The 26,139-nt window shown below is 43.2% G+C and overlaps 1 protein-coding gene across 5 annotated transcripts; it reads right to left on the bottom strand.

Annotated features, from left to right (window-relative positions):
- Positions 1-1,068: 1,068 nt before the first annotated feature.
- On the bottom strand, positions 1,069-25,235 carry si:ch211-267e7.3 (ADAMTS-like protein 2). Of its 5 annotated transcripts, XM_035635747.2 has the most exons (20): positions 24,367-24,493; positions 23,310-23,493; positions 18,975-19,078; positions 14,399-14,471; positions 13,135-13,237; positions 12,454-12,599; positions 12,189-12,312; positions 11,095-11,175; positions 10,694-10,869; positions 10,151-10,574; positions 8,798-8,866; positions 8,116-8,407; positions 7,521-7,621; positions 6,430-6,556; positions 4,844-5,057; positions 3,150-3,305; positions 2,759-2,929; positions 2,475-2,651; positions 2,010-2,163; positions 1,069-1,835 (listed from the first exon to the last, which is right to left on the bottom strand). In XM_035635747.2, the coding sequence occupies exons 2-20, from the start codon at positions 23,310-23,312 to the stop codon at positions 1,675-1,677; spliced, it is 2,856 nt and encodes a 951-aa protein (XP_035491640.2). In that variant the 5' UTR covers positions 23,313-23,493; positions 24,367-24,493; the 3' UTR covers positions 1,069-1,674. The 5 variants fall into 5 exon arrangements, 4 of the variants coding, with proteins under 4 accessions (XP_035491640.2, XP_035491639.2, XP_035491637.2 ...); XM_035635746.2 differs by lacking the exons at positions 23,310-23,493; positions 24,367-24,493 and adding an exon at positions 25,124-25,235; XM_035635744.2 differs by lacking the exon at positions 23,310-23,493 and having other exon boundaries at positions 24,367-24,514.
- Positions 25,236-26,139: the final 904 nt, after the last annotated feature.

Below are 26,139 nucleotides of genomic sequence, written 5' to 3'. Positions count from 1 at the left end.
GTCAAATTAAGTTTGTTTAGACTAAAGCTAGACTTGTGCTTCTGTAAGGATCCACAAAAATGTGTGGTAAAGGAAACCTCCAGCTGCTTGCAGAGGAATCACTGCGCACATTTCCTGGATGTCATCAGTGAACAGGTCATACATGTAAAGGTCATACATGTACTGGTCATACATGTACAGGTCATACATGTACAGGTCATGCATGTACAGGTTATGCATGTCGTACATCCTGGTATAAGAGTACCAGCCTCTTGTCTGGTTTCTGAATGACCTCTAGACCTAAACATGTTTCAGCCTGTGCTGTCAGTGAGTTTTGTTGATGTAGTGTTAGTGTGATCATTCGTAGCTGTGCATGTTAAAGCCCCAGTGTGTAATTTTTGTACTTTACGGGCTGCATCTGGTGGTAAAGTTGCAAACCGCAACCAACAGGGGAACACTTTATGGTGGCTCACCGCTGATTCCACTTACGGCTTTCGACAGGGGTGAAAATTTGACGCGGCGTATTCTGGACTGTTTTGTGCAACAACCGTATTCCACATGACGTAGAAACATGGAGACTCAGACGGGTCCACCTCATGGAACTATATTTAACTCATTCAAAGTTGACGAAAAAACATGGTGATTATACACATATGGTTATGAAAATATAATCAATTTCTGTGACTAAATATTACACACTGTAGCTTTAATATAACCATTAGAATGCATTTAGAAAAACAATGTGACTTGAGGTACTGCTGCATTTAGTTGAATTACCATCGACCGGTGCCTGTCTCCATGTTGAAGTGGTCTAAAGGTTCCTTTTGAGGACTTGCTGGATGCAATAAAACGCTTGAGTCCTGCAGCTTGTTATTCTGGAGTTGAGTTGAATCAGCTGGTCAGTTACAAATCAGCAATGCACCAGTGATACAGACCAGGACAGAACTGGACAAAGACTAACGTTCCCCTGGTCCAGTCTGTCCTCGCCACGCGAACAACAAAGCCGCCTTTGGGTCTCTTGTGAGATTTGGATGCACTCTCTTTAGCGTGACATACAGTAGCACCTTAAAGAAGAAGTGAGGCGATGGATAGATTACAGACATTTACTATACAGAAGAGGACGTTTGAAAAAGGGGATGGGAGTTACTCAGAGTGGTTGACAGAGGAAAAGTCCTTGACAGTTTCTTTATCCCATAAAGTTACAATTGGAAATACTGGAAACACTGGCGGAAGGATATTTAACAAAAGAATGGTTCGAGAGGAACAGACATGTCAGTGTGTCTAAAGCTAGTTTATCTTCACATTGTCTGGGGAGGAGGTGGTCAGTGCCTCTGTCTGTTTGTATGTTGTGTCTACGTCCAGTTGAAAAATACTCCTTACACTGTCTGCAAAACGACATTAATGTCGTAGTGTTTGCGCGAGGAGTCACTCTGATTGTATTATCTTCAGTACTGATGATACTGTTTAAAAAAAAAAAAAAAGGATTCACTTTTAGGAGCAGTTCCTGGGCAGAAGAGTAAAGGGATAACACAACAGATTGACCTTTGACATCAGTGATAGGCTAACAGTAATAAGGTAAATGCCGATGTCCTAAGGCCGTACATTGCTAGCAGCAGGCTTTTGTGTAGCACCAAAAAGAATGTCGGGTGACCGTTGGTACCAGTGGTTGGTGTTGAGGGGGTTACAGTGGAGACTTCAGGGTCTTGGCGCCTTACAGGACTGGCAGCAGGCCTTCCTGTAGTACCAGTGGGAACACAGTTTCACTTTGAGGACTAGGGCACAGTTGGCTGTAGGCTTGTCTTGGCAGGAGTCGTCTACGGCTACGGATGCTGCTGGTGCCGCTGCTGGAGCCGCTGCTGGATAAACACACACGAAAACCATGACGATGAGGAGACATGTAGAAAAAGGATGTTCCACTTTGTTTATGCAGGTGTCGCAGTGACGCATCTGGGAGGTGATTTATCTCCGCCGGTGGAGCTGAAAGTGCACCGGCATGTTGCATCAGCTCCGGAGAATGTTGTTTTTCGTACCTGGTGCTTCTGTTGGACAGCTCTGGATCTCACAGCTCTGTCGGGCTTCTGGCTTGGCGGCTGAATCGCAGCTGTGGCCCCTGGTTACCAGCTCCTCCCCCTGGTAACACTTGACTTCTCGTACCTGGACTCCACTCCCACAGGTCTTACTGCACTGAGAGGGCGTGAGGGAGCAGGGCTTTTCATTTTTCTCTACATATTACTGGTGACAATTTGACCTAATGTGACCTACAGACACTTGGTTCAAATACAGCATGACATACAAAACAAGACACACACACACACACACACACACACACACACACACACACACACACACACACACACACACACACACACACACACACACACACACACACACACACACACACACACACACACACACACACACACACACACACACACACACACACACACACACACACACACACACACACACAAACACACACAAACACGCTGAGGTACCTGGGACCAGGATGTGGTGAACCACTTGGAGCAGGGCCTCTGGAAGCAGGAGGAGCTGGTGTCTGGTTTGTTGCTCTGCTCACAGCTACTCTCTGGAAAGTCTTTGAACACGCCCCCTTCTAGCCCGGCGCACACCACCTGGCGCTGCCGCACGCCGCGGCCACAGGTGGCGTTACACTGACGCACCCACGAACACCGATCAAAACAGACAAATAATCTTTGTTAGATCAGAGTGAACACAGTCAAAGACGTCAAGCCAACACACTGGTTCTTTAAATATGTACCTGCTGCCATTCCTGCTCCACCCAGTGGGGGGCACAGTTTTTGTCGCCGCAGGGATAGATGGCCAGCGGGCGCAGCGATTGGTCACACTGCTCTTCTGACATCACTACCCCGCCTGACGACCGACATGTCACTGCACGGACCATCCTTCCCTCTCCACACACACCTGAGCACTGGCACGCACGCACACACACACACACACACACACACACACACAACATTCAAATCAAATCTAAAACTGAAGTCAGTCTGTGTGTGTGTGTGTGTGTGTGTGTGTGTGTGTGTGTGTGTGTGTGTGTGTGTGTGTGTGTGTGTGTGTGTGTGTGTGTGTGTGTGTGTGTGTGTGTGTGTGTGTGTGTGTGTGTGTGTGTGTGCGTGCGCTGTTAGACTCACAGGTCCCCAGTCAGAAACTGTCCATCTTCTGTCACAGGGCGGGCCCTCACACTCTTGACTTTCTATTGGCTGAGAGGACTTGTTGCACAGTCTCATCTCCATGGAGCAGCGAACCTCCCGAGTCCGAACACCCCGAGAGCCGCAACGCGCTGAGCACTGACGCACAGTGACACACAAGCGCACACACACAATGAATTTTGTTTTTTAATAATATATTCTTCCTTAAATGATTTGAAGATTATCGGAGAGAATACTCATGGAAGATTTTGATAAGACATGTCATAACACCACAAATTCAAAGTAAATATAAAGAAAAATCAAACAAACCAAACGCTAAATGTTGGAGAGAATGTGGTCAAGAGAATGCGATTCACAGTCATGTATTCTGGTCATGTAATGCTCTAAACTATTTCTGGGAAAACTTTTTGGCACCTTTGTAAATAAAAACCCTCAGTGTCTACTTCTGGGGAAAATACCAGATGAAATTCAAAAGAAAGACTCCCACTTGTTTTTAATGATAAGGGTTGCAATAATTAAACAAATAACAAGGACTGGTTGAAAAATGACCACTTAATTAATCATGAATGGAAAGATCTGGTGAATTAAATATATGAATCGGACAAGACTACTATGAGGATTGTATTTATTTGAAGAAAGATGGGAGAAATTGATTAAACAATTCCCCCCCCCTTCTTTCTCTTTCTTCTCTCGTGTGGTTTCAAAGTGGATAAACATGTGACATTATGTTCTCCTGTAACATGATTTACTTTACTTACTTTACCTATCAACCTTTGAACTTTGATATATGATTTGCGAATTATCATCATTATTATATTTTGATTTTTTTTTATGTGTATTTGTTGTCATTTTATGTTATCTCACTTTTTTGTTTTTGTTGTATATTTGTCTTGTTAAGTGTATTGTGTATTTGTTAATTTACCGTAAAAAAATGAAGAAGAAGATTTAAATAAGCACTCTGCGTTGAGGGACAGCTGTTGTGTTTACTGCTGCTGGTTCAAATGAAGAAGGAGTCAGTTCAACACGTTGATATTATTTTAGCGTTTGGAGCTATATGACGACTGGGCATTACAAATCTCAGGGGAACAAGATTCTATTTTCTATATTGTACACTAATGAAATGCTGTCACTGCCAGGACAGTTTTCTGTGTTAACCTCTAGCTTGCTGTGGTGAAGGGGTTGGTGTTTGTCAGTAGCACAGTGAGCAGGACAAGCATCTGACAGATTTGATGGAAACATGAAATGCAAAGTGGGACGACTTCTGGACTCCCGTCTACATGTCGTCTGGTGTTGTGCACCACATGACTGTATGTGGTCGTAAAGAAAGAGTTGGATGAGCAGATGCATGACAGGGTGATTCATTGGTTCATTTTATTCTAAGGTTCTGAAATCAGCTCATGGTGGCAACGATTAAATTATAGATGAAACGTTTGACTGAACATTTGATTCATAGGATAAAGTCCTGCTGAACACAAGTCCAGGATTTTCAGGACTCGTGGCCCAGCTTGCACTTGAGCACTGATGACTCGGGGTTGAGCATTTGGTCATTATAATTTATAATTATTATATATTAACTATAACAGTTCCTGCTCAGAAGCCTGAAGAGTCTTGATGACTGACAGGATGCAGAGTGGACATTCTGGGACACTGAGCACATCAGAGTGTGAGCTGTTTACCTCCGACCACTCAGACACCTCCCACTGGGGCCCACAGCTCTGGCCGAGGCAGACCTTCCTGTTGGCCGGTTTGTGCAGGTCGTGCGAAAGACACAGCGAGTCGTAGACGGACGAGTCGAGACCGGGCGACAGCATCTTCCAGCAGCGCACGGTGCGGTACTGAACGCCCTCCCCACAGGTGCGGGAGCACTCACTCCACCCGCTGGTCTCCCATCTGAGGAGAGAGCCGTTAGTCAGGTCTCCAGTCGTCTTTTCAATATTCTGAATTTCTACATCGTGATGAGGTTCTTGTTTGAACCTTTTAGATAGATAGATAGATAAATACTATATTCATCCCAAGCTTGGAAATTCTGGAATGTGTTAAAGCCACTGTGTGTAGTGATAGTGATTATTTTGTGATGGTATAGGTTGTTGTTTACAGAAGAATGCCAGTGAAAGTTAGCTCTTTGTGTTCCCATGTCACTTCCATGAAAGCTCGGGGACAGTCTCTCGTTTACCACCTCAAGGGATTGAAAATATTCAAATCCTACACAAACCCTTCCTAATTTCTCAGGAACATAAAAGTCTGTAGATGAGTGAAACTGCTAAACATGACTCACCAACAGAAATACATAATCCCAGAGCCGTTTTTTGAGAGTCGCGACAACGGATATCCGAAATGCTTGCACGTCACGTGACTCATGCAGACTTCAGATAGTTCCAGGATGTTCTTAGAATCCATTATTCAGAACGACAGAACTGTGATTTTTGGTAATTAGTAGTCAATAAATGTATCGATTTACAATAAAGAAGACCGACATGCCTACGTAGTTACTCTATGTAGTTAGTCAATATGCTTTTTTAGTAAAATTATTTTTACTGTGAATGTTGATTTGATTCAGATGTGCTGATAATATACAATCTGATCATTGACTCCATTTTACTCAGGAACTATCGAGAGGCTCCATGATCCGCCTCTGCTGGGAAAAAAAAACAGGACATCGGAGTGAACGGAGTTGTCGCGACTCTCAATAAACAGTGCATCATCCTAATCAACTGATATGACATGCAGACCACGGATCCTTTTGAAATCTAAATTTGATATAAAATTTAAAAAAATCTCAGAGCTACTCTTTTATCATGTGGGCACAACAGTGTTATGTTTACATTGAGGCTTTCATGGTATCCTGATATGGACAATAATCAAAATAAAATTAATTATTGATATTGTTTTAATAATGTGTGAGTGGGTCAGTTAGTGAGTGGTTCAGTGAGAGAGTGGGTCAGTTAGTGAGTGGGTCAGTGAGAGAGTGGGTCAGTTAGTGAGTGGGTCAGTTAGTGAGTGGGTCAGTGAGAGAGTGGGTCAGTTAGTGAGTGGGTCAGTGAGAGAGTGGGTCAGTTAGTGAGTGGGTCAGTAAGAGAGTGTGGGTCAGTTAGTCAGTCGGTCAGTTTGTGAATGGGTCAGTTAGTGAGTGGGTCAGTGAGAGAGTGGGTCAGTGAGAGAGTGGGTCAGTAAGAGAGTGTGGGTCAGTAAGAGAGTGTGGGTCAGTTAGTCAGTGGGTCGGTTTGTGAATGGGTCAGTTGGTGAGAGAGAAGAGTGACGGCACCTTGGAGGACATTCCTTTCCAGAGCAGAACTCATGTGTGGGCTCAGGTCTGGTCAGAGAGTCACAGTAGCTGTCGTCAACCTCAGTGCCATCATAACGCACACACAGGGCATAGCTAGTGGTGATACCTGGTAACACACACAAACACACAGTGTTAACTCACAGTGGTAACACACACAGACACAGTGGTAGCCACACAGACATACAGTGGTAGCCACACAGACACACAGTGGTAACACACACAGACACACAGTGGTAACACACAGACACACAGTGGTAGCCACACAGACACACAGTGGTAACACACAGACATACAATGTTAACGCACAGAGACGCAGTATGAACACAGACATACAGTGAGGACACAGTGGTAACCAACAGACACACAGTATGAACACACAGACACACAGTGGTAACACACAGACATACAGTGTGAATACACAGACACAGTATGAACAGACATACAGTGGTAACACAAAGCAACACACAGTCGTAACACACAGACATACAGTGAGGACACAGACAAACAGTGTTAACACACAGTGGTAACACACAGTGGTAACACACGGCAACACACAGACACACAGTCGTAAAACACAGACTCACAGTGGTAACACACACTGTAACACACAGAGTGAACACACAAACACAGAGGTAACACACACATACACATAGTGGTAACACACAGACACACAGTGTTAATGCACACAGACACACGATGGTAAAACAGACAGACATTGGTAACACATATGGTAACACAAAGTGGTAACAAACACTGTAACACACAGAGACATACAGTGTGAACACACAGACACAGTGGTAACAGACACAGACACACAGTGGTAACACAGACACAGGGATAACACACAGTGGCAGCCCACACAGACACACAGTGGCAACACACAGTGGCAACACACACAGACACACAGTGGTAACACACAGACACAAAGAGGTAACACACACAGACACAGTGGTAACACACACAGACACACAACTCATTACCGCACTGCTACAACAACTGGCTGTGTTAAACTCACTACGGTTACACATTGGATGAATGTGGGTATTATCATATTGAACGTTGAAGTTTACCTGTTGTACAGGTTGAACTGCATGGAGCATAAGCAGAAACCTTCCAGCGATACATGTCTGCCAGACTAATCTCTGGATCCAGACCCACATCAAAGTCATTGCTAAAAGAGAGACAGTGACAGAGAGTGAAACCATGTTACTGCTCACAGAGAAGGATTAATGAGGTCGGCTAATAGATCAGAAGGTCGGGGTTCTCATGCTCATTCTGTGTATCTACACACACTGTAATATCCTGCTGACTGTAAATCTATGTAACAGTGATTGATTTGACCAGATGATGCGTCAGTCCTGATGTTTCTTTGCTTTGCGAGTCTGCGTGAAAGCAGAGCTTTTTTCTCACAGTGCAAATTTGTCTGAATCCAACAAATGTTCAAATGTTCAGCATACGACTTCTGGACGCGTCATTTGTTGTTTCAGTTGCAGCCGGACTAAAGATGCAGTTATTCTAACCACAAAGACACATTGCTCTGTAAAATGATTTATCCTGAAGACAGTACCCTGATCACTGAAGTGCATGTACTGGACCATTAACCAAACATTAGTGTGTTCTACAATAAGCACTAAAGAGTCAAGACTCAGCAGCTGCTCTTCACACCTCTCAGTGTTGGCTGCCTGGACCGCAGACACCTGCTGCAGCTGCACCAAGACGGCAGTGTTCGCGTCGGGATCCGTTTGCTCGTGCGTGACAGAGTGTGTGTCTGAGTGTGTTTGTGCGTCTGTGAAGACCGTGTGCGTTTCTGCCGATGAATGAGGATCAGCGAGTGTGTGTTTGATGGAGTATGTGTTTGACTGTGTGAGGGTGTGCGTGTTGGAGTGCGTCTGGTTGTGTTGCAGCTCCTCCAGCAGCAGATAGGGGGCCTCTTCAGGCAGTGTTGCAGAGTGAACACCTGGGAAGAAACAGAAAAAACATGATGCAGTCTTCAGATTGTCTGCGGATTTTTAAAAATGAATTAATAACAGAGACAAATGTGATAAAGAAACTAAACTGGTTTATTTTCATTAATAATTGTCACAAAAACTAAGCTACTGTTTCACTGGTCTGTTTGTAATCTCTTCTTCCATAGGATGTCATGGTGAGGGGCATGTTTGAACACTTCATCCTGTCCAATCCCGCCAAAAAAAATTGTTATTGAAATATCATTCCTGCTCATCACTCTGTGTACCATGTCGTAATATTTAAAGAAAACCAAACAAAAGCACTTTTTAGGTCATTATGTTTATTTAATAAAGAAATTTAAACTCTCAACTATGTAAAAAGTTAAATGAGTGTTTCCTACCTGGGAAGGAGAGCAGTAAAGAGTTTTCGTCAGCAGAGGACGGTTCATCAATGGAGTTGGAGGAAGTCCCTTAATGGACAGAACAACAGAGACGGACGATGAGACAAATAGATCCATTCCATAATCTTAACCTGCCCTGCTCCTGTTGGTTTATACGTTGAGAACGAAAATGCCAAAGATATATTTGAGATGATTACATCATCCAACAGAATGCACTGACAAATAAAATGTCTTACTCAATACATATTGGAGATACATTTTCACTTCTAATAGGTGTGACATAAGGCCGACCAGAGAGTGGGCCATTAAAGGTCCCAGTTCAAAGAGCAGTAGTAGTCAAGATACTTTGCCTTCCTGGATATTATGAACAAAGACAGTATACACACAGAAACAAGCTGTAACCACATTTTTACATTTTACTTCATGATAAAACATTTATTTAAGTATAAAAACTGTCACAGATTTTATGTAAATGCTAAATGGACTGTATTTATATAATATATATATCGCATTTCAAGTTTTAGCAACCACTCAAAGTCACATTCACCCATTCACACACATTCATACTGCGCTATTTCTGTCATTCATGTAGGGCTGCAACTAACGATTATTTAATCTATTAATCGATTAGTTGTTTGGTCCATAAAATGGTGAAAAATGCCGATCGTGTTTCCCAAAACACCAAGACGATGTTTTGTTTTGTCCACACACCAAAGATATTAAGGTTACTGTCATAGAGGAGCAAAGAAGCCAGAAAATATTCACATTGAAGAAGCCAAAATCAGAGAATTAAGACTTTTTTTTCACAAAAACAACTTCAACCGATTAATCGATAATCAAAATAGTTGGCGATTAATTTAGTAACCAATTACTAATCAATGAATCATTTAACTGTTGCAGCTCTACACCCATGCACATTATATTCATACACAGCCGGAGGAGGCAATTGAGCGTTAAAGTGATTTTAATCCAATACACTTTCTGTAAAAAAAAGCTAATACCTCTTCACGGTCCACTAGCTGTCGGTTCTGTGTGCGGTGCTCAGCTGTAATCTGAACACAAAAGAAATGGTGCCGACTCCACCAACAACACTGTGTGTGCAATGTGTACACATAACATGCTAGTGACAGGGGTACGACTCAGGGGTTTTGGCCGCATCAACAACAAACAATCTTTCTCAAAAGACGCTTACTACCCCTTCAAGTGGCATGCTGACTGGGAGGGATCAGACTGTCTCTACCTTCCACATGTCAACAAATCAATTCAGCCTGAAGCAATGTCTAATGGCTGCTAATATTCAAATGTGTCAGAAACATAATTATGAATTAGAAGACAGATGATTGTGTGACTCACTGTAGCCAGACGGTGCAGGAGGCCCCTGCTCCTCCACATCATTGTGGCTGAACACGTGACTGGTGACATCAGCCGGTCTGTAGACCAAAATGGCCGCCGGCGGTGGCGGGCTGGGTGTCCGGATTTCCCACACTACTTCCTCATCCTCCTCCTCCTCCTCCTCCTCCTCCTGCAGCTGGATATCTGATTGGTCATCGCCTCCCAGCTGGGCGTTGTAGTGATGGAGAGGTGTCACACTTCCTCTGCTGTGGTTCGACAACCCAGCCGGATCCCCTCTGATGTCCTCACGTACCTCATTATAGGTGAAGTTAAGGTGGGAGTGGCCAGGGCTTGGGGTGACACCCTCCGCAGTGATGTCATACGCCCGGAGGGGGATGGTGTACTCGTGGGTGATGTGGGGGAGCTTCCCATTCAAGTTGTAGTACTACACAGAAGAATAAAAATGATACTGAACTGATTGATTCATACTGGAATGAAATTCAATTGTTGTGTACGTCCTCTTTACAAAAAATGTGTGTATGTGAGTGTGTGCGCGCGCTCTACCATAACATTGAGGCCCTGCAGTGTTGGTCCCTGTGCGATCATGTACTCCAGCCCATCAGAGAAGACGTTGCCTGGACGTCGGTATTTAAACACAGTTCCTGCCACGCGGAAGTTCTGAGGGTTGTCAAACACCGTGTTCCCATTGAAGAAGAAATGACCGTGTTCGTCCGACAGGGCTGGATATGAGGGGACACATGAGGAGGTGTGACTAAGACTGTAATATTCAAAACTTGATCAGAACCCAAATATACCTGTCAGATGTGAAAATCAAAATGATCTAAATTAAAAACAAAAACTACTTAAAACCACTGCTGCAGTGGAACTTTTGGGCTTTAAATGTTTTTGTAATCTGGTGATTCCATAGTCAGTATATTGACCTTAAAGAAGTTGTAGGTTCTCACCCAGGATGTTCTCAGTCTTGTGTCTCTCTATGATCTGAATGTTGGTGGCTCCAGCTGGGATGTTGGTGATGAACACGTAGCCTGCGGGTAAAAACAACGACTTGAAACCACAGGATGTTATCTAATGTGAGTCACCTGTCATCAGTGGGCAGTGTACACAGGAAAGACACTAACATTTCTAAAGTGTACTTTATCACTTTGTATCAACTCAGTTCACTCAGATCATTAAAAAAAAAAAACTTTCCAACTAAGAGTTGGTAAAATCTATTCATGCAGTGAGTTGTACTGTGCACATCTAGGTATTCTGGGGCCAATTACAATGAGGGCATATGGAATCTTAGGTTTGTGTTGACTTCAGAGTCTGCAGCCATGCTAGACCCATGTTACTGCCTACTGCCTAGGGGTAGACTGTAGCTTTGACATTTTTTTTTAATAATAAATAAATAAATAAATATATTTATTTATTTATTTAAGCAATAGCTCACGAAAGGCCGTGGCATACACTCATTATACCACAGTTAAGGGCCGTTGTTCAGTTGCGTTGCGACCCCCTACACTGTGGTATAATGAGTGTTAATCACGGACTGAAGTGAGCTATTGTTTTTATAAAACGGTTGCAAGTTTGGCGAAATGAAAGTAATAGACATACTACATTTATTTTTTTTTATTTGGTCAAAAAAGCATTTTTTTAACGAATACAAAAAAGCTGCCCTCCTTTCTGCCTGCACAGTGCATGCCGGTTGCTATGCAACACACTGTAGCGTTCCTCAGAAAGAAGGCTACGCTAGGTTCGCCGGCAATTTAAGTTCACAAACTAATTAGACGTCATAGCCGTGGTATATTGAGCATATACCACGGCTACGAACCAATTAGATCGCTTGATTTGAGCTACCCGTTTTATAAATATATATATATATATAATCTTGAGTTTAATCTTTTCCGATAAATCCAAAAAAGTTGAAAACTATGTTTGAATTTGCTCATTTAGTGTTGTTGCACCACTGTAGCCAAATTCATCATTTTCTAACTTAAATGTAATAAGAATTGGTACACGTCGTATCCTGTCTGCATGTGTGTTTGTGTGTGTGTGTTACCTAACTGTGTGAGTGCCGTCCTGTATGATCCGGAGATGCGCTGGCATGACGCCCCGTTGCCTCCACATACTCCACATCTGTCCACTGTCTTGCTGCTGTACAGCTCTCCGTCACAACCCACAGGCTGCAGGTAGAAACATGCAGCTCATTTAAAGGCTCCAGTCCCTTGTTCTCATGATCAAGAAACATTTTCTTTAAATTACTGTCAAAAGGAAATCTATATTTTTCGCACGGTATTTAATAAATGTAATAACGGTTGGATTACCTGACATATTCCCTCTATACAGACTCCGTGGTATTTAGTGTCGCGGCAGAATGTTCCATCGTGGGCAGGAACTAGGAGCTGTCGCTCACCAGTGATGGTTGTACACTGCAGGTCACATGGCTTATTGGAGATGCTGATGTAATCAGCTACACAGGAAATTACATGTTTCAAAAAAGATTTAATTTATTGACATTACGTTATACAATTTCTGAGCAATGGAAGTCTACACAAATCCGTTAGTTACATCTGTTCGTCATTTGGGATTGGCTTCGACTGAGGAGAGCAGATTAAAAACTCACACTCGCACCAGTGAGGAAGACTTCAATACTCCATGTTAGTGAACCCAAAGGGTTTTCATAGGGTTCCCTGTCAACAACTTACTTTCATTCATTAAAGGAACGACAAGATGCAAGTTGTGAATGTTCACGTCCCGTATAGACAGCTTCAGGATGAAGATGATATCTGCATGAGCAGACAGACAGACAGGTACAGGCAGACAGACAAGCAGATAGGCACAGACAAACAGACAGAGACAGATAGGCGCACAGACAAACAGACAGACAGACAGATAGATACAGACAAACAGACAGACAGATAGGCACAGACAAACAGACAGACAGACAGATAGGCACAGACAAACTGACAGACAGGTACAGACAAACAGACATAGGGAAACTGTACCTGGGTAAAGAGGCACCCATTGGTAGTATCTTCTTCCAAAGGCTTTAGAGTTAAATTGGGAACACTGATGTTGTTTGAAGCTGACACTGGGGCTGGGACAGGGCTGCAAATCACACACACACACACACACACACACACACACACACACACACACACACACACACACACACACACACACACACACACACACACACACACACACACACACACACACACACACACACACACACACACACACACACACACACACACACACACACACACACACACACACACACACACACACACACACACACACACACACACACACACACACACACACACAGAGGAGAAAAGCATATCTACAGTTCAAAGAACAATTCAATTCATTTCAGTTCACTGTCATGTCACTGGCTACATTTAGATAGACAGATATATTCTGATATTAGTCTGAATAATCATACACGGTAAAGTCATACTCTGAATAAGCAATAATCAAATATATGAAGAGTATTAGGGTCAGGCATAAGAAAGATTTTGAATTTTGTCGAGAATAAAGTCGAAATGTCGAAATTAAAGTCAAAATTGCCCTAAACGGCCGTGTTGTGGTACCAGTTCCGCTGTCACACATCCACATTAACTAACGTTAGCAAAGCTACGCTAGCTTCGGTGACTGCACGCCTCTCAACATTCATTAACGGTTGTTTGCAACTGAACGTTATCGTGTCAGGACACACGTTGACGTTCATGTGCAAACACCTTTTTTCCCCGCATCGTTTCTTCTAGATTCAGCCTGTCAATAATATTGCAACTTTACAACTTGGTTAGCAGCTAGCGTCAGCTAGCAAACTGGCTACAACATCCGTTGTTTGGTGCTGCTGAAAAGTGCTTCCGGGTCACAATTTTCCACTTTATTCTCAAAGTAGTATTTCAACTTTATTCTCGACATTTCAAAAAAAATTAAAAACAACATTTCCTCATGCCTGGCCCTAATACTCCAGTACGAATAGGATCAAAAGTGGAGAATTTCAGTTTCAGGCGCTTTGTCGGATTACGTAGACATGTATACATATTTATCAAATTGAAGTGTCCTATTGTAACATTTTTTGACAACATGCAATCACTTGCTCTCATAATCTGACAATGTTCTGAAACATGGAAACAGATATATGAATGGAATGTTCACTTAGCAGCTAATTTAAACAGCATCATCTAAATGATGTCTTATTCCGAGTAAGGCCGATCCCTGTACACGTAAACGTGTTGGAAGTGCGTTGCTTCATACCTGGTTTGGACAGAGCTGGTACTGTTTAGGAGAGCCGACACAATACGAGCTGTTGTTCTGTGTGGTTGACAGCCTGACACGGACACAGGAAACGACATGGTTACCATACTGTGACACATGGACGACACCGCAGTGATACACAATCTTTTCATTGTGTGGCCGAGACCCACAATTACCACTTTCTTTTATCTGCCCACCAATTACACCATGTGGGAGTCCATGCACAGAACAGATCAAGGACCGACCTAAACTTCTTCAAAGGCTCTGTTAAGTACAACAATATCTTGTGTTTATCTCTTTTATTCCTGGAGAATTTTTTTTTTTACCGACATTATACGTCCTCACAATTACATCCTCATTTGGATTACATTGTGAAAATCTATTTCAGTGAAGCCTTAATCATATAGAAACAGTGATTTGTGTGTGTGTGCCGAGTCAGCTGGCGCCAAATGAAATTAACCCGACCAAAACATTTGAGATGTGTAAATACATGTGTCTTGTATGAAAGCGTGTAAATGTCAGTCACCAAATCAGATGAGATGAATCCATTGACCCGAGTCAGCGACTTGTGCCCAGCTGCACTCTGAGGTTGACACTATGTGAGACATCGGGCCTCATGCAAGAACATGTTCGTATTCTAATCCTAAATTTCTCCTACATCCGTTCGTACCGCGAGTTCGTACGAACAGGCCTCTGCTTCTATCTTCAGAAAAGTGTGTAAATCACGTGCATAAACAGGATGAATGTCACCTGTGCGTATTTGAGCGAGCGTGCCCGCTGATCGCCTAAATAGCATAATCAACTATCAAAAAATACCATATAAGGTTTCGCCTGCTGCCTCATGTCAGGAAGAGTTAATTCATGGAAACGGCGTTAAAGACTAAAAAGAAGAAGTTTATGAGATCTGAGATTGAAGATGTGTTTTCAAACATCAAGAAATGAAAGTGTATATTTTAGCAGCATCAGCACGAGTTATGTGACTAATACTGAGTCGCCTGTGGGTCGCACTGTCACTGAAAGAAGAAATGCATCGATATGAAAATGGCTTAAAAATAAACACTCGCCATAGCGAGGTGATTGATGATTGCAGGGAGGTCTAGCTCATGTCTCCTTCAGTGTTATGAATGAAAAAATATGTAACCTGACCGGCGATGTGGCACATGTTTTAGCTGCTGCTAGATCAGTTCACCTTCGTTCATTGCAATATTATACAATATGCAGCATGTTATAATTATTTGACGTTTCTTCTCTGGCCAACTGTGCGCTTTACCACGGCACGAGTGCACATATGACGCTTGTTGTTTGATGCTCCTGTCTCGTCTGCAGGTTGACTAGAGATGTCACGAGCTAATTCCAATGAATTTTAGGTAAATGATGTGAAAATAGTTTACATGGTGACAATTAACAATTGACATTAAAGCCAACAACTCCACGCAACACGCATGCCAACTGCCAAAGATGTGCACTCCCCTGGCCATTGCGCAACCTTGTTAACACATTCTACATGAATACATGCTGAATTAAATTATAATTTGAATTGCTGAAATAAACAGAATAATGTTATATAACGAGGTGAAATACATGTATATATATTCTTTACATATTATTTAATTTAAATATGTATAATTGCTTCAAAAAAAAATATCCATAAGTGAAACTACTTGTTTGATTAACACCAGACTAATTTACGTGACTGAAAAATGTTGAATGCGGGATTTCTCCTAAATCACTCGTACACACGGTTTGACAACAATTTGTGCGTACGAACGGTTCTTGCATGAGGCCCATTGAGAGAGAGACGCCACTGGAACTCAGACTTATCATTACATTTTGGTGTGGATCCACACAAAGGGGCAGAGCCAGGGATATTTTTATATTAATTTCTTTTACATTGCAGGTTGGAACGTTTGAAAAATATATTTTTCCAGATTTACCAGAGAACAATTCATGGATCTTGATGGAAACAATCAGGCATATTTAGGGGACTGATTGTGGATCGAAATCAAAATGTAGATCCAGTTCATTTAAATGTGGCTTCATAAGGGGACTGGTGGAGGTACAGTTTGTGCTCTATGGAGTTTTTTTCTTCATATTTCCCTCCATGATCCGAATGTTCACATTGCAGAGCAGCTGTAATCCAATGCTCAGATTTACTCATGAAATAAACAATGGCAATGTGTCATTTGTAGTAAATTGACTGTATTTATATAGAGCTTTTATAGACTTATCAACCATTTTCCTATCAAAACTCATCCATACACTGCTGGCACAGCCATCAGCCAGTGTGGAGGAGCAAGGGATCGAACCAACGACCTTCTGGTTAGTGGATGACCCTCTCTCCCATAGAACAAAGGTTTCTTTTCACTCGCACTGAAAAATGAACAGATAAATGATAAAAGCTGGTGGATCTGATGAAGGTGCGTTAACAGACACAAAAGTGGACACTGTGAGATAACCCTCCCGCCACAGCAGACAAAGTCATATCTGCAGCTATGTTTAGTCTTCTACTGTGGCTGTGTGACCAATATCTCGAGACGTGATCGACATTTACTGATTCTGAAGAGAAGGAACAACTTGGACCTCTTTACTGGCTTGAAACCAGCTGTTGGAAACGCATCTCAAGGGTCTCAGCACTTCAAAAGTTTACTAAATTTCGCAACAAGTAACACATGTCTACACCAAGTGTACCGAGAAATATCGAGTGTTGTAGTTTATGTTCAATATGATTCTAATTCTGTGTGTGTGTGTGTGTGTGTGTGTGTGTGTGTGTGTGTGTGTGTGTGTGTGTGTGTGTGTGTGTGTGTGTGTGTGTGTGTGTGTGTGTGTGTGTGTGTCTGTGTGTTGTGGCCCTAAAGATCTCCTACATGGAGTTAATGCATCTGTCTTTCATTACCAAGTTAACCCCTCAACACACACCTCAGTCCATCTATCTCTGCCTCTCTTTTTTAAGCCCATCCTCCTACACTGTTTAGGAGGTAAAGCGGGAGAGCCAGCACAAGGAGGTGAGCGGGAGGTCACTTGGTGAAAGTGTCATATCTAATTGGTGGAGGGTGATGAGGGGAGGACAGGAGAGGAAGAGGGGAGAGAAGAAACGCAGGAGGAGAGGAGAAAGGTGGAGGAGCTGGAATAATTGAGAAGCGAGGAAAAGGAATGGGAGTGTGTATAAAGAGGAGGAAAATGTAAAGAGGAGTAAAAGGGGCAGACGTTTGGGGAGAGGAACAAAGCCAGGGGGAAGAAAGGGAGGGAAGGGGGGAGACAGAGGGCCAACAGTGAGGGCAGAGTGGCGTTAATCTTGGTTGACAGAAACTTCCGCAAGTCTGACAGAGCAAGGTCACAGGTCACAAGATGGCTACGAACACACACATTCTGTCAACATTGTGTCTCTGCTCACTCTTCTACATGGCGCTATGAACTTAGTTCCTTGCCCATGTGTCTTATCAAATGATTTTCATTTGAACGCCTTGTTTCTCTGTGTGCAAACCAAACAGTTGCACAAAATTCAATGAGGGGGGTTAGTCCACAGGTCTGGTTTCACATGAGCAGCTCAAGTGGAGCCGAGGCCACCTCTAATACCAAGACAACTTTACCGGCTTTTTTTGGCAAAGTTGCTCAGACCTCCAGAATTCATCCATCCACCTTCTTCTGCTTAACTGTCACAGCAGGCTAACATAGGTAGTCCAGATGTCCCTCTCCACAGCAACATTCCCCAGCTCCTCCTGGGGGATCCCGCGGCCAAGAAGGATATACAATACAAACACACACACACACACCCAACCATATATTTCTATCTTAGTGTGGACAATCATTGCCGAAATGCATTTTCCATCCCCTTAACCACTACAGCTAAATGCCTAACCCTTAACCTATACCTAACCTAAACCCATTTCCTCGACTAACCCTAAAACCAAGTTTCAACCCTCAAACAGCCCTTTGCCCACGTACGGTCAAAATGGTCCTCATAAAGATATAAGTACAAGTACACAGTCTGGGTTAGCTGAGCCTCATTCCTGACCACTTCGCATTCACCTGCAATCTGCCCCAGTGCAGGAGGTAGGTCGCAGTCTGAGAAGAACCACATCATCGGCAAAGAGCAGGAAAATTAATTTTGAGGTCCCCAAACCAGACCCTCAGACTCTCGCCAACTGCTGCTTGAGATGCTATCTGTTCAAATCACCAACATAATTTGTGACATGGAACTGGTGAAGCAAACACTTTCTGAAAATTTTTAATTTGACTTACTGCCTAGAAAACCAACACAGCTTTCATTTAAGTTATAAAAGGACCCAATTGCCCAGAGCCCAACCCCCCCATACACTCCATACACCCAACAAGACTTCCTGAGGGACACAGTCGTAAGTCTTCTCCAAGTCTCTCCAGTAACCGTGCAGGGGTCTGTTCCACGACCAAGACAGAATCCACATTTCTCCTCCGGGATCTGAGGCCGTAAAAGCCAGTTTACCCGTCACACACAGATCACGTCCTCATGTGCATGTACCCTGAGTTCAATGCTTGCGTTTGCACTCAGTTTCAATATAATAACAATCAGTTTCCATCTAGTCAACCATTAAGTTGTTACCTCTGTATGAGACAGTGTCTCTCCTGACTCCTCACTCCTCCTCCACAGCTCCTGGAACAAGAGGACCAACTGGACCACTCCCCCCACCACTGAAACACCTCCTCCTAGGACAAAAGATACACAGAACACGGGTCAGAAACAAACTAACTAAACAATCACGTCATTTCAACTAGCGAGAGGTAAAACACGTGAAACTACCGCAGAGTTAAGACATTTTGCAAAGAGCACAGCTGAAACAAGAAAACACTGACAAGAAATGATAAGGCCGGTGTGCGGGCCTACAGAAAACAATAGCAGCAAACAGCGCATGTGGCTGGTGGGCCATCTCCTTGTTGTGAACCATCTACAACCTTAACAGAATGAGACTGGTGAAGCTGGGAGATTGTATATCGTCTGGCAGGTAACTCTTGAGGCACGTGTCTTTACCACAATGTTAAAATGGCACATCTTACACACATGATGCCGTTACCAGACCAGGAATAGAAGATCCTCCAATAACTAGCAGGTCTGGCATTTGGAGCCACTTTTGTTTCCCCATGAATTATGAGGACAATGGCCAGAGAGTGGTGGATAAAAAAAATGACGGTATGTCGCAACTGCTACACAAGAGTAGGTTACATCAGCGGGAATACCTCAGACATGTCGACTCATTTACGCCGACATCACCCCCAGCGTGTCAATAGGTGAAACTAGAAGAAAGCAAGTAGCAACACACATGCCTCAAACTATCCCTGCAGCATTCAGGCAGTCATTCCCAACTGATTCCACCAGGGAAAAACAAATAACTGCGGCGATTGGTACATTTATCGCCGCGGATGTGAGACCCTACTCGGTAGTGGAAAACGCAGGCTTTAAGAAGATGCTTAATTCCTTCACAAACTCATATCAGCCAGACCGTCAGATTCCTGCTAACCAATAGTCCATGTTCTTCAGACACGCCCCCTTCACAGTCACACCAGCGAGGATTTGGCCAAAGGGATGAAAGAAGCAGTGGAAGTGTGGAAGTTGGAGCCAGCTAATGTGACTATTCCTGTGACTACTGACAATGCCAGGAATATAGTTAATGCTGTTGGAGCTGCTGAACTAGAGCCAAACATAGGATGCTTTGCTCATGTCATTAATCTGGCATCTCAGAAAGTGATGGCAGTGCAGCAGATCTCTCACCACCTAGCAAAGATCAGAAACATCGGGACCTTCTTCCACGGAAGCACAACCGCGGCTCATGTGTTGAAGACACAACAGGAGTTGCTGCAGCTTCCTCTTCACAAACTCATCCAGGATGTGCAAACTAGATGGAATTCAAGTCATGATATGATTGAAAGGTATCTTGAGCAGAAGGCTTCAGTGTATTCTGCAATGACAGACAAAGCTGTGAAGAAAACTGTTAAAGACGTGTATTTGTCTGAAAACGACATGAGACTGGCTGAGGATTTCATCACACTTTTGAAACCCCTGAAAACCGTGACAACACTTTTGTGCACCGAGTCCTCTCCATCGGTGTCGGTGGTCCTGCCCATGAAAATGATGATCCTGAAGTGAGGGACGTCAATACAGCCATCAGAAATTACCTGGAGCAGAGATACACGGACCCTGGTCTTCAAGATTACCTACACAAAAGCACCGCTTTGTGTCCACGATTCAAGTCGCTGCTACTAACAGGTAAAGCTCCATCTTTTTTCAAAGCCCCAAAGCCCCTAACCTAATTAGTTTGTTTTCATAAATAAAACAATTTAAAAATCAAGGACATTATTTTGGCATTTGCTGTATCTAAAACACACAACAGTATAATAGTAAAATATAGAAGTAAAACATGATATAAGTGAAGTCTTTCAGGATTAAACTTTTTGTTTGTGATAAACTAATAACTAAATAGCACAGGTGTACTGTTTGCCAGTATGAACCTACTCAGCAGGTACAAAAATAGCTAATTGCAAATTATGGCAGTCCAGCCCAACTTTTCAGTGCCATTTAAAAAGTGAAAAAAATCTTTGTACACAGAATCAGAGCTATACACAAACCAAGCTGCTCATAGTAGATTGGAAACTCTAACCAGCAACTCACTCGTTAATCTGAGGATTTGGAGACATTTTAACTCCTGAATGATTTAGAATGAACCGTTTTCAATTACTGCATTCACAATTTATTCTAAAGGAGTATTTGAATACTCAAGTGCATTTCCTACTAAAACTGATAATTAACAACTACGGATGCTTCAAACAAATAAACTTTATTTATAATTTTTGTGAGTGAGCAAAAAACGTTAATCACTAAAATCATTACTGAAACTGCAAATGAGCAAATATTAGCATATTTGCCTCCCTTGAGCAGGGACCTTGAAACATATTTGCACATCCACAGGTAAATTACAAGCAAGCAGCTGTAGTGTTTGTAACATCTGAAATGGACAAATCCCCTAAGCCCCATGTGGAGCTGTAAGAAAGAGATTTTGTTTGCCGTGTATCAAAATAATTTAATTTGCTATAACTTCAGTCTCAGTTATGTGAAATTGTTCTTATTCTACAACTGGCAAACACAGTCACATCAAGACATCAAGCTACTACTGTGTTGTCCCCAACAGTCCTTAACAAGCATACACAAGATCTTTACTCTGTCAGATCACAGAAACAGATAACAAAGAACATAAAAGAAGATGGTTTCCATCCATGCCTTTTCTATTGTGTTTTCTTGTTTTTTGACTGGTCTCATCTTCACTCCATCCATTAAACCAGAGTTTACTGGCTAGTAATTTAGATTTTGTATGTGAATTCATGACTCATTTGCATTTTCACATGGGTTCAATGTGGTCACAATGCTTCCCTGACCATCCTCAGCAGTGGTTTGGCCGATTGGATCAATCTGTCCTCACTGCATCTCAGTGCATTTACACCTGTACTTTCATGTGGTCAATCACTATCTGATTGTGATCTCATCACATAAACACATTTTGTTAGAGTATTAGGTATGGGTAAGAATAAGGTTGGTACACACTTTCCTATAAGTGTATTCCCACTACAGGCCTCTCACAATGGAGAAACTTAAAGTTTTCTGAGCAGCCAATCCTGTTAACATTTATCATAGAAAGCAATGCAGAAATGTCAATTCATAACAATGTCTACAGATAAACTAATACCAGTGTCACAAAGTTCTAATACTGAATTTTTGTTTAAATCCAGCAGCAGATTTCTGAATGAGTTGAAGGTATGGAGTACAGTCCAGTCTGCATCAGTTGTTAACGTCCTCACTTTGAGCCGAATTCTCCAGTAACATACGTAGCACAAGTGTTGTACATGCAAGCACGTGAACAATTACACTCTTAAAGCATTTGGTTGTCTACGCAAACACGTGGCTAAAAAGCAAGTTTATCTCCGTCAGTACTAAATTATCACAGATACATCAGATTTTACCCAAACTACTTGTATCATTATTGGCCTGACAAATCCTATTGCCAGTCAATTGTAAATTTCCTTTTGACTTAAGCGACAAATGTATAATCCCGTTGGCAAGGATTAATACACGTTGATGTCTCTGAGAGTGAACCTTTATTTCATCTAAGCAATGTTCCTTGATTATGAAATTAAAATTGACTCATTTTACTTAAGTGGCTTTCAGATATTAGGCTTGGATCAAAAAAAGCACACCTACATTTCTTTCACAGAAATGACTTTGAGAATGGATTGTTATCGGGAGCAGACGTCTGTTGCAAAGGGTACAGGGTGCATAAAAGATGCATAAGGCTGAATTAAGCCACTTCTCTCTCCACATCTTGACAGGAAAAATAACGACTGCTATCGTCAACAAGGTGGTTCTACCACAATCCATGTAATCTCATAAACAATAAGCGTTACTTCATTGTTGCTATGGAACATTGTGTTTGTGTGTAATAATGAGCAAAGACTGCTGTAGCGTTGTCAGAAGACGATGTCTCTTGCCAAAAAAGAATATTAGATGTCGTGCCAGTAGTTGTGTGCACTACACAACTTTTCACTCTTTCACTGCTGCCATCATTTTTATGTGTTGTCAACATCCTCCACAAAGCTCAGTTTCACATCTCAAAACCCGGGCTCTGGTAAGTTCACTATACCGTAAAAAGACGTTTTTTTCCCTCTTTCATTGGCAAGAATGAATGGACCGAATTAGGTAAGTCTCTGCTAACCAGATCAAATATGGGGCGTTTTATCAGCCGTCTCTGCAGAACGAATGCTCTGTTTGTTCACGTGCGCAGAGACTGTAGCAAACAATTGTTTGCTACAGTCTTTGGGTGATGCATCTGGTTAGAGTTTCAACCATGAAAAGCCCAAGTCACCCTGATTGGCCTGGCTGGCTGCTGGCGCTCACCATGTTGCCTCCTTCACACAGCCCAACAGTCAGGAGGGCTGCGGCCGATCCTTCAGTTCTGTTTGTCGGCCTGCGAACTTTTCATCATGCCCCCAGCGAACACCAGTCTGTCAATGGTGCGACCTTCTATCTGCCGATCTGTGAGACGGGACTCTCACAGATCGGCTGTTGAATCGACTCTGATCTGTTAGAATGGACTCGACACTTACACAGATTTTGAAATGCATAAGGGGGGGGGGGGGGAATAGATTTGAAAGGAGGCTAATGGTCTAGGGACAAACACACGTCTTAGCGCACAACATTGCACACAGAACACACCAATAGCACTGTAGGGTCTCGTCTATAAACATCTTACTCAAATGATGACAAACGCTGCTCCTTTACATCCAATGTACAAAAATGGTCCAAGTTCAACAAAACAGCTGTTTTTAAGCTTTAGTTTAAGTGTGTGTGTGTGGGGGGGGGGGGGGGCTATGACAGTCCAAACATCTGACCCCACTCTGAAAGTATTTAATAGGTCTGCGGTTCGATTTGAGTTACATATCCACGACCTCCATCACCGCCCTCGTGCAGCTTGTTTATCGTCTGGTGTAAACACATGGTACCGTGGTCTGCCGGGACCGTCCGGTCCCTGACGCAACACCCCCCACCCCACACGGCGGCGCTTCGACCAAGGAGCGACCCCGAGGGTGGACGGTCGAAGACGACAGGGATGTTCCCGCACTAGTCAACAGTTAGCTTGCCCCCCCCCCCCCCACACACACACACACACACGGTGTATCTGGGGGGTTTCGACGCACGAGCCGCACGAGCGAGTGAACTTCGTCGTCCCCTGTGTCACTCGCGGGAGCTGCCTGAAGGTGAACGCGGGACAGCGCGGGACAGCGCGGGACAGCATCAGTGTGGCGGACGTCCGAAGTCACTTCGCGACTCTCCATTGGAGCGGACTTCACCCGGGTCCCCTCCGCGGCGCTCGAGGCTTCGCGCAGACGGAAGGCAAGGCGACCCGCCGCGCGCCGCGGGGGCGAACACGACGGCGACGCCGGGAGCGAGTTACCTTGGCGGGCCGGTCGCTGGTGATCGGGAGGACCGGGAGGTGCAGCAGCAGGAAGGAGCACACCGGGAGAGCTAAGCCTCCGTTGCCGAACATGGTTCATTCATGTCACGGACCGACAACTCTCCCCCTCCCCTCCTGCCCGCTTCCCTCCTCCCACTCCGACCCCCTTCTCACGGAGTGACGCCTTCTGCTCTCTCTCTCTCGCGCGCGCGCTCGTAGGTCTACGCACGCGCGCGCCCCCCGTTCGGTTCTGCCATATGCTCCCGAACCCGAACCCGAAAGCTTCTTTGGCAGAAGCTGTGTTGTGAACATATGGCCCCTGTTGGGATGGATGTTGGCAAATGATCGTGTACCAATCGTCACAATGACAACTCAACTATTACTAATGATCATTTTATAATAATAATTGTATTTATATAGCAGCTTTCAGAAGTAGCTTCACAAAGTCCTTTCACAAAGACATACAAATCACAGACAGTTAAAATCAGCGTTCCAAAAATAATACAGTCATACAATTTTCAGGTCACATCTGTATTAAAAAAGATCTAAAAAAGACCATATAAAAAGACATCTAATAAGAGCAAGTCTATAGAAATGGGTTTTTAAAAGTGACTTAAAAGAAGGCACAGACTCTGCCAGCCTCATCTCCTCTGGCAGGCTGTTCCAAAGTCGGGGGCGGGTTCCTGATGGAGCAAAGCTCGGTCACACTTAGATTTGAGCCTCCGCTTTGGAACAATGACTAAAAAGGAGTGCTTACTGTTGGCAGGGGACGAGAAATGTCTAGAAGCCACATGAAAACCGTCCGATAAACGAAGTGAGGCCTTTACAGATGTCTTCCCCTCAGTGTCCCCGGTACAACTTTGTTTCGCAAAGGGTTTTTCCACACGTGGTATTATCTCCTTTTAATATACCACCGGACCTTTTTTGTTTCTCAGCAGCAGCCATTTTGACATGTCATAGCAGGGAAACACAGGTGTTACTAATTAAGCCTTATTCAGTGACACCTGCAGGGTTTACCTGCTGTCTCATCTTAAAGCTACAGTGTGTCTAATTTTGAAGAAGGCATTCACAGAAATTGGACATATTGTCTATAACTGTGTGTTCATATGTGTATAATCACCTACAGCATCTGACTGCACAGTTTTAACACTAGATGGCAATCATTTAGAGGGGGTAACCTCTTATAGGTACCTTGGCATCTGGCTTAGTTGTCTTTTGGCGTCCATATAGATAGCCTTTTTGAAAACTTCGGCCAAAAATAAGTTTTTATTTTCGCTTAAAGAAATGTTTTCCTTTTATTGCTAGAAAAAGTTTAGGCCAGAGTACGTTTTTATCAGTATTAGATTATGGTGATGTAATATACACACATGCATCAATATCCCTTCTGAAGAAACTGGATGTTGTTATATCACCGGTGCAACCGCAAGAATTCATTACTGTAAATTATATGAAATGGTTCAATGGACATCACTACATCTTAGAATGAAAACCCATACCCTAGATTTAATTGCAAAAAGCGTTAATAGGCAAATTACCAAAATAATATGCAGTCTGCTGACAATCTTTAATGCCATACGGCTGTGAGAGGTAACCACACTGCTGTTAGAATGCACTTTGTGTTTGGATGCTCAGTGCTGGTGTAAATGCGACTGTCTGCCAATTTGCACAGCAATTATTAAGAATAATGTCATTGAAACAACAGTTTGGTTAACTTAGACACAATAGGCTATCTATGTGTGGACCTGTAAATGACTAAATCAATACGTACTGGAC

The sequence above is a fragment of the Scophthalmus maximus genome, chromosome 5, assembly GCF_022379125.1.
Source record: "Scophthalmus maximus strain ysfricsl-2021 chromosome 5, ASM2237912v1, whole genome shotgun sequence".
NCBI classification, from domain to species: Eukaryota; Metazoa; Chordata; class Actinopteri; order Pleuronectiformes; family Scophthalmidae; genus Scophthalmus; species Scophthalmus maximus.
This window is presented reverse-complemented; position numbering and strand designations above follow the sequence as displayed.

Excerpts from the sequence above, each read along its gene's own strand:
- si:ch211-267e7.3 (XM_035635744.2), bottom strand. The coding sequence starts at position 24,459 with ATGTTCGGCAACGGAGGCTTAGCTCTCCCGGTGTGCTCCTTCCTGCTG. Across the intron at positions 13,238-14,398 it reads ACCAGCTCTGTCCAAACCAG|CCCTGTCCCAGCCCCAGTGT; the intron begins GTATGAAGCAAC and ends TGTGATTTGCAG. Across the intron at positions 6,557-7,520 it reads CAGTTCAACCTGTACAACAG|GTATCACCACTAGCTATGCC; the intron begins GTAAACTTCAAC and ends GTGTGTTACCAG.